General features: G+C 34.8%; 1 protein-coding gene across 1 annotated transcript in view; it reads left to right on the top strand.

Annotated features, from left to right (window-relative positions):
- Positions 1–15,114, top strand: part of camta1b (calmodulin binding transcription activator 1b) — a gene marked incomplete at its 3' end in the record, with an annotated part of 324,758 nt that overhangs the window by 288,762 nt on the left and 20,882 nt on the right. Inside the window, exons 7-8 of the mRNA XM_079395968.1 lie at positions 10,039–10,192; positions 14,784–14,924. Of these exons, the coding sequence (XP_079252094.1) occupies positions 10,039–10,192; positions 14,784–14,924 (295 nt within the window). The remainder of the gene's footprint in view (positions 1–10,038; positions 10,193–14,783; positions 14,925–15,114) is intronic.

Here is a 15,114-nt window from a genome sequence, read left to right as displayed (position 1 = left end):
ATTGTGACCACATTCTTGTATTGCAGTTGACCCGTCCATTCACTTCCATTTCATGCTGAGTAAAGCGAAGCCATTTGCTGTTTCCGCCGGGCATTAGGGAGCGAAGCGAGGCTCTGCTGGACACTTCACCACGGCACTCAGTACAGCGTTAACATTCACCTTCAGCTCCACAGCCACACATGCAGCTTCATTCAGAGCACTTCCAGTTCATCTGAGCTTTCGTAATACATTTTCCTGGTTTAATTGAGCATTATTTCTAATATATGTATGTATATGTATATATACAATATACATAATATATATAATCACATTATTACGGAAATATCTTCATATCAAAATTTTGACTTCTCACAGCTGCAACATTATTTCTTACAACTGCACACCTTTTTGTTAAATTTATTTCTTATAATTGTGAATTTATATCTCACAGTTTCTATTTCTATTCATCATTCAGAATCCTGAAAAATGAAATGTATCATTTAGTTTGCTCAGCACTTTCTTGAGCATCAAGTCAGCATATTAGAATGATTTCCGAAGGATCATGTGACACTGAAGACTGGATTAATGATGCTGAAAATTCAGCTTTGAATCACAGGAATACATTACATTTTAAGATACATTCAGATAGAAAACAGTTATTTTAAATTGTAATAATATTTCCGAGTTTTTACTGTAGTGCAGCTTTGGTAAGCATTTGACATTTCATTCAATTAAAAAAAAAAAAAAAACTCTTACCAAACCTGAACTTTTGAACAGTACCTGAATTAAGTTTTAAGATCCTGTTAAACTACACTGCTGGAGTTTTGTAGTTTTTAGTCCATATCTGTTGGTGTTATATCAGTGTACTCCTAAAGTTGACAAAAACTTTTAGGAGATATATGCATATAAACCGACTGTCTTTCCCTTCTGGGAAAATGGGCCAAAATATTGATGACTCAGCTTGTTTGCAGGGGACGTATGCAAATGTTTGCAGATGCTCTCTAGAATGAGAATGTCCCACCTACAAATGACAAGAAGTTAACTAAAGGAAATAGGCTGTTTAGAAAGAGGACAAGCACTTTCAGTTAGAACTGCAAGAAAGAACCGCTCATTTCATATGAAGCCAGGAGACTTTCAATAGTCAAACGTGTTTTAAAATAAGTATTTCATAACAAAAGTTCACAGTGGGCAATGACACTTAAACCCTCGGAAACTTTAGGCATTATTTGTTTCCTTTTGAAGTTCAGCGCTGTTTTTTCGCAAAAAGACTTAACTTGAAAAGTGACAGCTGTGACTTTACCACACTAAGCCCTCCGTCTGAACGCTACGTGGCACGTCAAAGCCTTTTTGTGAAGTCCTTGAGGAGAACTGAGACTTCCTGTGCCCACCAGCCACAGAGAGGTGAAAAGCACACACACACACGCATTTGTTCAGATCTACAGATCCTCAGGAGATGCTTGTGACCCTCACTCAGAAGAGGTCTTGAGACAAATGTAGCGTGTTGTGGAGCCAGTGAGCCATTAGTGCTGTTTTCCCCTTGACCTCTTTGACAAGAACAGCCATTATGCTGTTGTTCGAACAAAAACCTCAAGGTGGGTTCAGCATTTCAAAGCCTGGCAGGGTTCGACTGGATGTAGCACTGGGGAGGTAGTTTCTGAAAACACGAGGGAACGTTTGTGTGTGTGTGTGCGTGTGTTTGAGAGACAACCCGACAGAGAAAGAACAGCATAAGTCAGGGAGCAAGAGCTCACGGCCCATTAAATAATACATCCTTCCTGAAAGGCCTTAAGGTACAGCTGAAGCCGCGCAGGTCTGGAGATGATTACAGACTGCTGAAGAAACAGTGTTCGGCTGTCAGCCTCTGACCCATAAACACCCTCAACAGCACGGCTATAGAAACAGAAAGACGCCAGAAAAAGCATGTGACTGCAATGCAAGCTAAAGAAAACGGGAAAAGTTCTTCAACAGTATGCACCCGATAAATCCAGATTCCATGAAAAGCTCTGTAGCCATACAGAACACCACATACACTCTCAGACGAAACTGTGGTGTTACCCTTTAAAAATGTACTAAGTACATGCTATGTATTTTTAAAGAACTAATATTTCATATTTAAAAATTAGATGAAACAATGTACCTTTTAGCTTTTGGACCTTTTGTTCTTTTTGTACTTCTGGTACTTTTATTTAAATAATTATATAAATAAATAATTATGAAATAACTGTATAGTACATATTTTTATATAAATAATTTGTTATATATATATATATATATATATATATATGATTGCATAAATACTATTAGAACTGAACTGAGCTGGATGATGACATCACTGAATTCAATAATGAAATATCTTTAACTGAATAATATTAGATATTTTTATATATTTTTAAATATTTTATGTATTATATAACACACATAAGTTTCAGTTTAATTTATTTATATAGCACATTTAAAAACAACAAAGCCGAAAAGTAGAATTAAGCCAATAGCATAAAACAAAACTAGAAAGAAAAAGAAATGACACAAGTAATACACCACACTAAATATACACAATAAAACTGTATACAGCAGTTACTCCAGCCCATAAGCCTTTTTAAAAAGATATGTATTTACTGATTATTTATATATATATATACACACACACACATTTATTTCATGAATATTTATTTATAGTACTATTTAAATAAAAGTGGCAGAAGTTCAAAAGGGAATATTGGTCGGCTCCACCCATTTTGGTGAGCTGAAATGCCATTTGTTCTTGCAGTTACGTGAACATGAACAAATCAGGCTTCAGTATTCCGAATAAACAGTAGTTTCCCCATAGCTTTTCAAATGCAATGCGAGAGACTGTTTTCGAAAGGGAACTGCGGGGCTTTATGTGCAGCCACAGATTCATGCAGGTTCTGTTTCTGGTTATACCAAGAAAAATGCAAGTGAAAGAATGAGTGAGGGAGACATATGTTTTTAGGATAAATGGTGCATTACTGAAGCAGGACTGAACATTTCACTGCACTAGAAGCTTCTCTGGACTCTTACTTTGGAGGGGTGCAACTTTAGGTCTTTCCCACGAGACCAGAGAGAGAAAGAGAGAGCAAATGAAATAAAACAGAAGAGCAGGAGAGAAGAGAAAATAACAGCTGAAAAACATCACAAAGGCCCAGCTGCTAATTGAAAAGAGTGCAAATTAATTACGCTAATGAAGCAATTAAAGGGCTGTCACGCAACCAAGCCTCTCTTTTAGGCCGGCAAGCATTTGGTTTCTAAAGCATTCCCCCGGTGTCTGTGTGCAGGAAGATGCAGAACACTTTCTCCTCGTTCCTTGGTTTTTTGCTTTAATTTACACTCTTTTAATCTAGTGAAACACAAACACAGATTGAATAAGAACATTTTCTCCAGTAGAGTAAAACTGAAGGTCAAAAAAGGTCGTATCATGATTGACTGTGTGCAAACATATGTATATGTCTTTTATTCATTTAACAGTATTTTCATATTTTCAGCATCAACTAGTGCCAAAAGATTTAAAAATATATATATCCAAATATATTTTGAAAAACAAGCTTTAATGTCATGCACACTTTTGTTCAGCAGGTCGACCTGTCTTTTATTCCTTTCTAAAGATGTTTGAAATATTTCTTTATTCTTATTATTATTTCTTCTTCTTCTTATAATTTCTTTATTTTCATATTTCTTTATATGTGTGTGTGTGTGTGTGTGTGTGTGTGTGTGTGTGTGTGTAAAGAAAGAAATATAAAAATAAAGAAATAATAATAAGAAAGAAATATATGTGTGTGTGTGTGTATAAAACATTTATAATATATATATATATATATATATAAAAAATTGTATACATTAATGATTAATGCTGTATTGATAGCCTCAATTAATGTTGCTATTATGCCACAGTAAATGTTCCCAGCTCTCTTGCACATCTCCATTTGCTTAAGAGACGTCTCTATTCCCCGTGGCAGATGCCTGTCAGTAACGTTGCATGTATATTGATTTGTATTCATGTGCGTCTGTGTGTATAAATAAAAGTGACACAAAAAGATTAACCCTCTGATACCGGTGTACTCTAAAACCATCTTTTAAAAGCCAAATAACATTTCGAAAATTAAAACATAACATAATACACCTCTTACCTATAATGTTTGGCTTTCCTCTTTGTATGTCATTGCCTTTTTAAATAATTAATATATAATATAATAAAAATAAAATAATATAATATAATAAATACCTACCACTGTTAAATAATAAATAAATTGGATATTCATATTTAAAAAAAATTGTAAGGTTGAATATTTGCAACTGGACAAATAGAATAAATATTATAATATATTAGTAAATATGCATTATAGTCTTGTATTGAAGTAGAATGAAAAAATAAGACTTTTTCCATGATTTTCTGTGATTTAATAATTCATTAAAGCAAAGTGTTAATATAGCACTTCAGGCTCTCATTTTCTCTTAAAATGTGTTTGTAAAATGTATGTATTGATGTTGTAAGGTATTTTAATGTCATAATCTAAAGCATCAACAGGCTCGAACGCTTTAGACAACCTAAAGAAATGCCCCAGCATGCAGATGAAGTGAGTCGAGTGCAGATATCAGTGTCAGGAGCCTCTGGGCAGGTCGGTGAAGATGAGCCATACTCGCGGTATAAATGCAGAAAAACCTAATGGGTTACAGCACACACTTCTGTGTCCACATGTAAAGCCTTTGCAAGTGAGGGGAAATTGCCCTTGAAATGAATATTGTGTGTGTGTGTGTGTGTGTGTGTGTGTGTGTGTGCCCTGGGCAGAGAGCAGCTTAATGATGGACACACTGGAACATTCATCATCACGTTCACTGCGACCAGGGCAGCTATTAAACATAGCCCCGAGTGCAACACACACACACACAATACATTTACACTCACACAATATGCAATACATACACGAGTCACACACACACACACAGGCTAAATGATCGATAGATGTCACGCATGAACACAGCGACGTGCCTGCAGAATGTCAAACATTCTTTCTGGCCCTGCTCTGTGTGTCTGATTTGCTTTTAAAGCAAGCGGAACGGGAATAGTTCATGCAAGAATTAATATTCTGTCATAATGTTCTCCATATATAGTGAAAGTGGAACAGAACCGCAACTGTCAAGCTCTAAAAAAAGCACTGTAAAGTATGAGACAGGAAGATTTCCAGTCCATAAACACTGGAACACAGATTACAAATTTACTACCGTTTCTTATTCCTATTGCATTCGTGTGTGTTTGCGAATGTGTTTTGGATGAGACGTACAGCTGAAGTACAGCAGGTGTGGGACGACTCTAGTCGCTAACACACGTGCCTGTAATGCAAGATCCACCTGTGTGGAAGAGAGAGAGAGAGAGTATTTATACACTTAATTTATTACCTTCATTATCTTTGATGAGATGGGAAGCAGTTTATGGTTCAGCTACACTGGCCACACATGCGCGCGCGTGTGTGTGTGTGTGTTTGTGAGTGTGTATCTTGTCAAGGCTTGTTGCCAGGTTACAGTCGTGTTAAAACTGCCATAAGCAACAACAGCAAGTATTGCACTATTGGGAAACGAACTAGAGTGAAATTGACTAGAACAACTCGCAAAGTTCAGTTCAGAAAACAAGGTCAGCACATTGTGGAGCAAGTTGAGGTTTTGGCTGTATAACCATCTCAAATATAAAAGAAGTACTCATCTAGAAGATATCCACTTATTCTGGTCAAAAAACACTAAAGATGCTGTTTGATTTACATGTACACTGTCTTTCCAAATTTTGGAAATTTAATTGAGCCTCTTCTGCTCATCAAGGCTGTATTTATTTGATCAAAAATACAGAAAAAATAGTAATATTGTGAAATATTATTGCAATTTCTAATATTGGTTTTCTATTTTAATATACTTTAAAATATGATTTACTTCTATGAAGCAACACTGAATTTTCATCAGTCATTACTCAGTCTTCAGTGTCACATGATCCTTCAGAAATCATTCTAATATGCTCAGTTATTATAAGTGTTGAAACAGTTGTGCAGCTTAATAATTTTTTATTTATCAAAGAATCCTGAAAAAAAGTGTCACAGACCCCCCCCCCCCCCCCCCCCCCCCTGTAAATTCAGCTTTGCTTCACGGAAATTTATTTTATTTTAAGGTATATTAAAATAGAAAACTGTTTTAAATTGCAATAATATTTCATAATTATTCATTTTTCTGTATTTCTGTATAAATGGATACAGCCTTGGTGAGCATAATAAACCTATTAAAAAAAAAAAAAGATAGAAGATAGAAGAGGTGAAACTTTTGGAAAATGTGTAGACAAGTAAAAAAAAAAAAATGCAATGAATGATTTTTTTTACTTTTTTTCTTCCTTGTCATCTTGCATGAAGTTTATACATTTTTTTAAGAAAAAAAATGCCATTTTGCTTCTCAGGCAAATATGTCTTTGAGGATGTTCAGATATTGTTTTAGAAAAACGAGATAAAATACTGATTAGAAAAAAAAAGTGTTTAAATACTGATTAAAATGTAAGAAAAATGACGTTTGCAGTGTAAACTTCATGGTCATAAATTCATTTCAAATGCACTGTGTTTGTTTAAATGAAGCCATTTTACCATGTGCACTTTCCACAAGCAGTGCAGAAATGTGATTTTATCCAATCAAATAGATTTCAGTTCTAGCATTAAGTACAGATCCGACTCACAAAACCAGACAATCAAATTGTCATTTTTGCAGACAATATGCATCAGGTGGTCAGAGAAGGAAACTATGTAAAAACCCGTCTGTTGCACGTATCACATCTGACACCTTTGAGCAACTGAATCCCCTTTCCAGAACATTCTCGCTCTTAAAAACAGTGAGGGGTGGTGAATATGCTGGCGTATAGAAGTTTTAGCACAAAACAGTAAAATCTCGGCTTCAAAAGGCAAACAAATAATGCAATCCAATTTCTCTCTTGTTTGAGACTGTGATGAAATCAGCCAGTCTTTTTTCCCTTAAATCTACCAAAGGTATTGTGCAAACACCTTGAAATATGCATCTCTGAATGTGTTAGCTTTTTGCCGTCTCCCATCTGGTCGCTAACGCTGCGATATTAAAATGCTAATGGGGCCGCCGGACAGACGCTGAGAAAGGAGAAGTTGATTCCATCTTTCACGGAGCCTGAGAGAGACGTACTAACTCTTTCGGGCAATAGCGCTGAATGATCGGCTCGATTTAAAAGCCAAAGGTGATGCAAAGACAAAAGGAATGCATTCTAAGGTTGAGTTTTGCTCTTTTTATCATCGATTAGCTCAGAATGTGTTACTAGTTTTGGGAGGTAGATTGATAGAGAAGGTAAGTAAGTGGCAGCAGGGGAAATTTATTGACAGTTTAACATTGACAAAGCTTCAAAAATGGCTCAAGCTACCACTCCTGCCACATTTCTCACTGTCTGAGCTCCCACACCTCCTTTCCGTGTGCTTTCAGATGTAGATGAAGATTTGTAACAAAATGACAGCTATATTCTGTATGGCTCAATCTAGTCGGCAGCTAAAAACAGAATAAGAGCCACAAAATTAAATCGTTTACCAAACAAAATTTCAGACACCTTTAACATTTCTCACATTATCACAATGTATTCTCTGAAAATGCTACAAGAAATGTGTCAGAGTAATTTAATCTTGATAATGACAGGTAACTTTGATAGAAAGGTATGTAATGAATTAGGCTGAATAGCTGTAAGCTGTTCAATTTAATACAAATTTAGGTCAACCAGTTACCAAGCAATGCTTAATTTTGTTCAGTCTGTGGTGTAAAGAGGTTGCATTAGCAATTAAAGAAAAACACTTAAGCAAAACATGGTCAGGTCAAAGTGTAGTCCACTGTATGAATTTTTGGGTATAATATGTCACAGTTCACCTAAACTATAAACTAGATAATATTTTGAAGATTAAATATGACTGGTAAAGCACTAACCCAAAATATGAACAATACACTGCAAAATAAAAAATGTAAGTAAAAAAATATATTTTGTCTTGCTTTCTGGAACAAATATTTAAACATTCTTAAATCAAGATATGTTTACTGGACATGCAAATTAAAGGGATGGTTCACTCCAAAAATAAGGTTTTGTCATTTACTGACCCTCATGATGTTCCAAGCCTGTATGAATTTCTTCTGTTGAACACAAAGGAAGATATTTTTAATTAATGTTGGTAACCAAACAGTTGCTGGTAGCCATTAACTTCCATATTATGGAGAAAAAAATAGAAGGGAATGGCTACCAGCAACCATTTCATTTTGGGGTGAATTATTTCTTTAAGTCTTGTTTTCTGGGCAATGCAAAATTAAGTGATCTGCCAATGGAGTCAGAAAAGTAACTTTTATATTCTTGTTTTAAACAAAGTCAAATTTGATCAATGACATTAAATGCATTAAACATTAAACACTCCTGGCTGTTTTTCTTGTTGGTTTAAGTCTATAGCTGCATGTTACAGCCGTGTTCTTTGAGTGTATCTGTGTGCTTCAGTTTGATTAGTCATTCGAAGCTGCTGGATTTCTGCCCCCAAAGCTCCACGTATCCCCTTCACACCCACGACTCATGCTTATAGCAGCTGAGCTTTAAACAACACCTATTACTCTTATGCTGTCAATTAGGATACTTTATGGCCGTAATTCTGAGCCGGCATGAATTGCGGTGTTTTGATGTTGGTAAATACTTAGAAGTTAATTGGGGGCATCTGCTCCGGGGAGTTCGGGTGAAGAATAGGAGACTGTTGTGTTTTCTTCGCGTGCTTGCCAATTAACGACTCCCACCTCCATGCCACCGAACGCAAAACAACTCGCAGACCTGACGTTTAACGCCTTTGCTCCTCCACCGTGGCTGAGATTCCCTGGGGGGGGTGCGTGTGCTTAGATGGAGTTGTAATTGCATGGGTTAATTTCACTTTCTCTATGGATACTGTATATGAGTGTTTCTTTAACTACATGCACTTTTGGCCCAGTGGACTCCTGTAAAACATGCTTTCATAATACACTAGTTTTAATTTGTCCACCAATTTAATGTGTCTGCTGCCAAGATATATCAGCGTATTTGTACTGATCTCAATAGTAACAAAAATGTAACGGTGGCAATTTTGTATGAATTTGGATGGTGTGATTTGAACAGAAATATATGGCTTTTAGAAGAAAATTAGGCATGAGCCTAAATCTCAGTGCAGATTATACAAATGCATATGCTACCAATTTACCAAAATGCTAAATTGTTATGAATGTGTTATGCATTTGGTTTTCAATTTTTTTTCTCAAAACCAACAAATGTAATTTCTATCATATCTCAAATTACTATTAATTCTGTGGAAGAAATTATATTTTGCCCAATTTTTGAAATACTCAGATTATGCATTTTGATTCTAAATAATCACAATTAAAGGGATAGTTCACCAAATAATGAAAATTCTGACATCATTTACTCACCCTCACATTGTTTCAAACGTGTGTGAGTTTTTCTTTTCTGTCCAAATGGAATGTTTTTTTTCATAGTATGGAAAAAATATCATTGAATTCAATGGTTATCATTGGCCTGTTTGTATTAATAAATGTGTGTGAGTGTGTGTATATGTATATATATATATAACCGCAATTACACTGCAGTTGGGTTATTTTGATACAGCTAACTAACACAATAAAACACATGATTGCATAATAAAAAACATGATTTTTGAAAATTAAAAGAGCTATCTGTTTTTGCAAATAAACACTTAAATATATATACACATACACACACACACACACACACTATGGAAGTCAATGGCAACCACCATGAATTGATTGTAATGAAATATTCAAATAAAAATATTGTAAATATTACATGTTTATGTACATGTTTCCTAATTCTTCTCCATAGACCCGATTAAAAAAATGTTGGACTTTCTTTTGAGCAGGAAATTTTCCTGTTGCCGTTCTCCTTCTGTGTTCATTTAAACTCACTTTTGTCTTCACTTCCTTCTCCCCTCATTATGTGCGGTCTTTCATCTCATCAGCGTCTCTCTTTTCTTTTTCTCTCTTCAGAACCCTGACATTGTGCTGGTCCACTACCTGAATGTGCCCGCCATAGAGGATTGTGGGAAACCGTGCGGGCCCATCCTGTGCTCCATCAACACGGATAAGAAGGAGTGGGCCAAATGGACCAAGGAAGAACTCATCGGGCAGCTCAAACCCATGTGTGAGTGTCTGCATGCCTGATAGACAAAAGATATTCAGTTGGATCAAGTTAGGCAAAGACCATTAGTTATTTATATGCTATATATTGATGGTCATTTCAGAGAAGATTCATCTGTATCTACAGTGGCCCTGAAAAGTATTTGGACACTTAATTCACACTTAAAATATGAAAATATGAAACTGAATGCCATTGCATTATTAATGTAGTGTTAATTGTTGTTTTTTTTAACAAATGTTAAAAATCATTCATTTTGTGGAAGAATGAACAATTTTAAACATTGCTGTAATAATTCCATTAATTCCATAGTTTTATAGCTAGCGCTAAATTTATGATTGGCTCAGAGTATGTATTTTGTCATACTAATAATGTAATCTAAAAATGCACAATTAAATACTATTTTTTAACAATTATAGCTTTATTCAAAATAAATATTACAATATATTTATTTTGATTGTGTGTGTGTGTGTGTGTGTGTGTGTATTTATTTATAATTAATATTTTATCATTTATATTATTAATATTAATTTGTGCAATAAAATACCTTTTTTATTTAAAAAATATGATTTTTTAATGAAAAAATATTAATAATATAAAAAATTACAATAAAATATAAAACAAATATTCTATATGCAAATGACATTTTTTACCTTGATTTAAAAAAAATCTAAATAATACTGTTTATGTATTATATTTATATGTATTATATTATATTTATTTATTTATTTAATAGCTGTATGTTCATGGTTATTTCAGAGAAGATTAATCTGTATCTACAGTGGCCCCAAATGTATTTGGACACTTACACTTTAAAATGTCTGAATGTCATTGCAATAGATAATACAATATAAAAACACGCCATTTGTTTTCATATTTTGTATCCAATGCAGTGGCATTCTGACATTTTAAAGTGTCAATAAAATCCCTATTCTCTGTCACCTGTGCTTTTAACTTTACAAAACCAGCTGACCGTGTTTTACACACTCTGTACATTCACAGCAGTTATTTTTCTTGTAATATTAGAGTGACTTTTAAATCTGAACACACATCAAAGAGTCATTAACTTCATGATATGGTGGTGCAGCGCTGAAAGGGCAGGAGAACGCTTCTCACATCATCATCATCATCATCTCTTTGAATGACCTTCCACGAGTGAAGCTCAGTGACGGTGCAGGACTGCCACCTTCTGCTGACAGGAGGAAATCACAGGGATATCTGAGCTGGAACTCAAATTTTGGGGGTGGCCTTCATGTATTTTGAATGACACACATGTATTTTGCCCTGATGTGGCCCATATATGTACTGGGGCATAAAAGGGGCATTCTGGTTAGATGTGTGTAATTCAGGTCAAAAATATCTTAAATGTCTGCAAAGCAATAGCAATGAATATATTTTATTCTTATGTAAATTAAGCATTTTTAATTTGATTAATTAATAAGAAGAATTTACTGTTCAGAATATTTTGCCTTTGAGTGCAAATATCATTATTCTCAACATTGTTATTGTAGTTAATTAAAACTAAATCCATAAAAAATATGGGTTTCTTCTTTAGCTGAAGTAAAATAACTAAAATAAACAAAAAAAACTATAAATAAAAACTATATATAAATTAAAAAATAAATAACTATAATTGATATAAAAAATAACAAACACAGAACAAAACAATACAACTAAAACATTAAAATGAAAATGGAAATGGAGAAAAAAATACAAAAATATCTTTAACTGAAGTTAAATAACTATAAATAATCAAATAAATGTTATTATTAAATAAATAAATTAATAAAATAAATAAAAACTATATGTGTGTGTGTGTGTATAAACATATGTATATAAACATATATATGCATTCTATACATATATGTATATATATATATGTGTGTGTGTGTGTGTGTGTGTGTATATAAACAATAATTGATAAAGAAAAATAACAAACAGCACAACTTTAAAATTGAAAATACAAAAATATGTTTAAAAAAACTATAATATAACCCCAATTATACTAAAATAACCCTGATTCTCAGTCATTTTAATTAGATTCATAATACAGTACAAACATAACCTGTCCAAAGACAACGATTTTAAAAATTATAGATTTATTTATAGAAGACTTGATCAATTAAATGTACTATTTATTTATTTACAGGATGAAAGTTTGAGGGCAAATTGTGCTTAATTTTCATGTAAGTGTCAATGCAAAATTTGCTTCATTTAAGTGAAATTTTATATAATTTCACTTAAATAAAATTTAAGTGAAATTATACTCTCCCCCCCCCCCCCCCCCCCCCCAAAAAAAAAAGTCACTCACTGATTTATAAGCGTTTTGAAAAGTAGGGACATGGGGCAATGGCCTGAAAAGTCACCTTCACCTTGTTATACCTGTCATACCTGTGTTATTATACAAATTTATCCTAATTTGTCACAAAAACGCGCACGCACACACACACACATTTATGCTACATTGAGGGGACCCACAAGGATATTAAAACCTGAAATTTTTGACATTGTGGGGACCAGCCTATCCATTTTTCTGCAAGGGGTAGATTTAGGGGATAGGAAATATCGTTTGGTCAGTATAGAAGTAATAGAGGTCTATGGAAAGTCCTCACAATTCACAAAAACAAATGTGTATGTGTGTGTGTGTGTGTGTGTGTGTGTGTGTGTGTGTGTGTGTGTGTGTGTGTGCGCATGTTTATGTGGTTTATGAGGACACAAATTTGTATAATGACATGGGTATGACAGAGGTATTACAATATGAAGGTGGTTTATGAGGACACTGCCTATGTCCCCGTAATTCAAAAGGCTTAAAAAACATACTAAATGGTGTTTTTTTGAAAATCTAAAAATGCACAAAGTCTCCTGTGAGGGCTAAGTTTAGGTGTAGGGTTGGTGTAGGGCAATAGCACACACAGTTTGTTCAGTATAAAAACCATTACGCCTATGGAGAGTCCCCATAAACCACAAAAACCAAAATGTGTGTGTGTGTGTGTGTGTGTGTGTGTGTTGTGCATGATATAGATGTAAGCAGCTGTGTAATGCAGCGCTCTCGCTGAGACAGACTGATTTGTATTGACTAAAATCATGAAGTTCTTCTCTGAGTGTCTCTAATTGGATTGTGTCAGATGACTGTGATGTTTATTTCTGGACTGACAGATGAAAAATGATGCTCATCCCACCATGGATGAAGTTCCATGGTTCCATGCTGTGTTTTCAAGTAACATTAGAAGAAGCAAACAAGATGGCTTTAGCAACTCTGTTAGCAACTCTCTTTAGTCATTCTGCTCATATAGATCTGTGATGCTTTCATCTCATTAAACCAGACCCCAGAGCCTCCTTACTAAAACATCCAGCACATGAAACAGCAAAGAGAGAGTAAAAAGGTGTTTGACTGGTTCAGGCTTATAATAACATACATTATTAGCTGTAGTACTTCAATATTCCCAGCAGATGTCAGTGTTGCACTGTTTTGTTTTATCAGACTACATCACTGCATTGTTTTGGGGTTGTTGTAGTACATTTGAGTGTTTGAGTGATCTGAAACAGCACCTGTTTATCTCCAGTCACCTGAGTTATGGCTCATATAGATGTAAAAAGTTCCATGTTTTGTGGAACTTTGGGAGTGTTCCAAGTTGAATACAAGTGTTATGCTTTATGGGCAGCATCTGTGACATTTAGTCGGTTACCAGAGGGGAAAAAATAAAAAATAAAACTTGTGTACAGTAATGCACTTACAGTGAAAGTCAATGGGCTAAGGCACTGCATAAATGCTTAAAATACATTATATGCATGCACATGGAGTGGTGTGATATAGTAATTACTTAATAGCTTCCTAACCCTATCTGTACAAAGTTACATGCAGATTTCACAGAATTTAAATTTTACACATCTTCAACACTATTGAAATCTATGTAATAATTTGTTTAACTTGAATTTCTTTTCTACCCCATTTAATGCATTTTACCATGTTTAAATCCTGCAAATAAGCAAACAAGTCAATAGATCTTGGCCAGGTTATGTGAAATATTTCCAAAATAATATATCCAAACATCCTGACATCACCAGGTATAGTTGTATAGTTGCATGGTGCATGCAAGGTTACAAAGTGCACATAAAAGTGCTTTTAAAGCTTCCAAAATGTTTTGACTTCCATTGCAAATGCTTTACTGCAAACACAGAATTTTTTTTTTTGCCAACTTGCCAAACACTATGTGAATACGTAATGAACATCGCATCTTTTTTGTAGTTTGCACGAAGATGATAACAGTGTAACTTCAAAAACTCGTTTTTAAAAGTTTGTTGTGCCAATAAACAGCCAAGATGCATAAATTGTTTTCTGTTTTTAATTCAAAACAGTGTCATGTGAGCTGTCCCTTAAAGATGTGACAAAATTCTATCAGTAGTAATCAAAAGCATGTCATAGATGCTTCAAACTGGACTACTTGAGGGATTGGGCCCATGATGAGTGACAGTCATGTAGACAGTGGTGGGGCAGTTAGGCAGTCTCTCCCCTGCAGTGTCAGTAGGGGGTGCTGGCGAGGTGCTGGTCTGTGTGGCTGTCTGGCTGACGTCTGTGTCTCCTCCTCTCTCCTGGCAGTTCATGGCATCAAGTGGACTTGCAGCAATGGGAATAGCAGCACTGGCTTCTCAGCAGAGCAGCTTGTGCAGCAAATTCTGGACAGCCACCAGACCAAACCACCTCCCCGGACTCACAACTGCCTCTGCACGGGAAACCTGGGTAAGGGAACCAGCCACAAATGATATCTCTGTATCATCTCATTAAAGAAAGCTCTCTGAAAAAGCTTTTTCTCCTGAGAAAAAGACACCTGTAACAGTCTTAAACAGTGCAAATAATTTCACTATAAACTCATTTCTCATCAAATTCCTCCAATACCAAATGATCTCAGCTTCTGTCCACATTCATTTAA

This window comes from Barbus barbus (genome assembly GCF_936440315.1).
Source record: "Barbus barbus genome assembly, chromosome: 37".
Taxonomy (NCBI): Eukaryota; Metazoa; Chordata; class Actinopteri; order Cypriniformes; family Cyprinidae; genus Barbus; species Barbus barbus.
The sequence above is the reverse complement of the archived record's forward strand: the minus strand, read 5'-3'. Positions and strand labels throughout refer to the sequence as shown.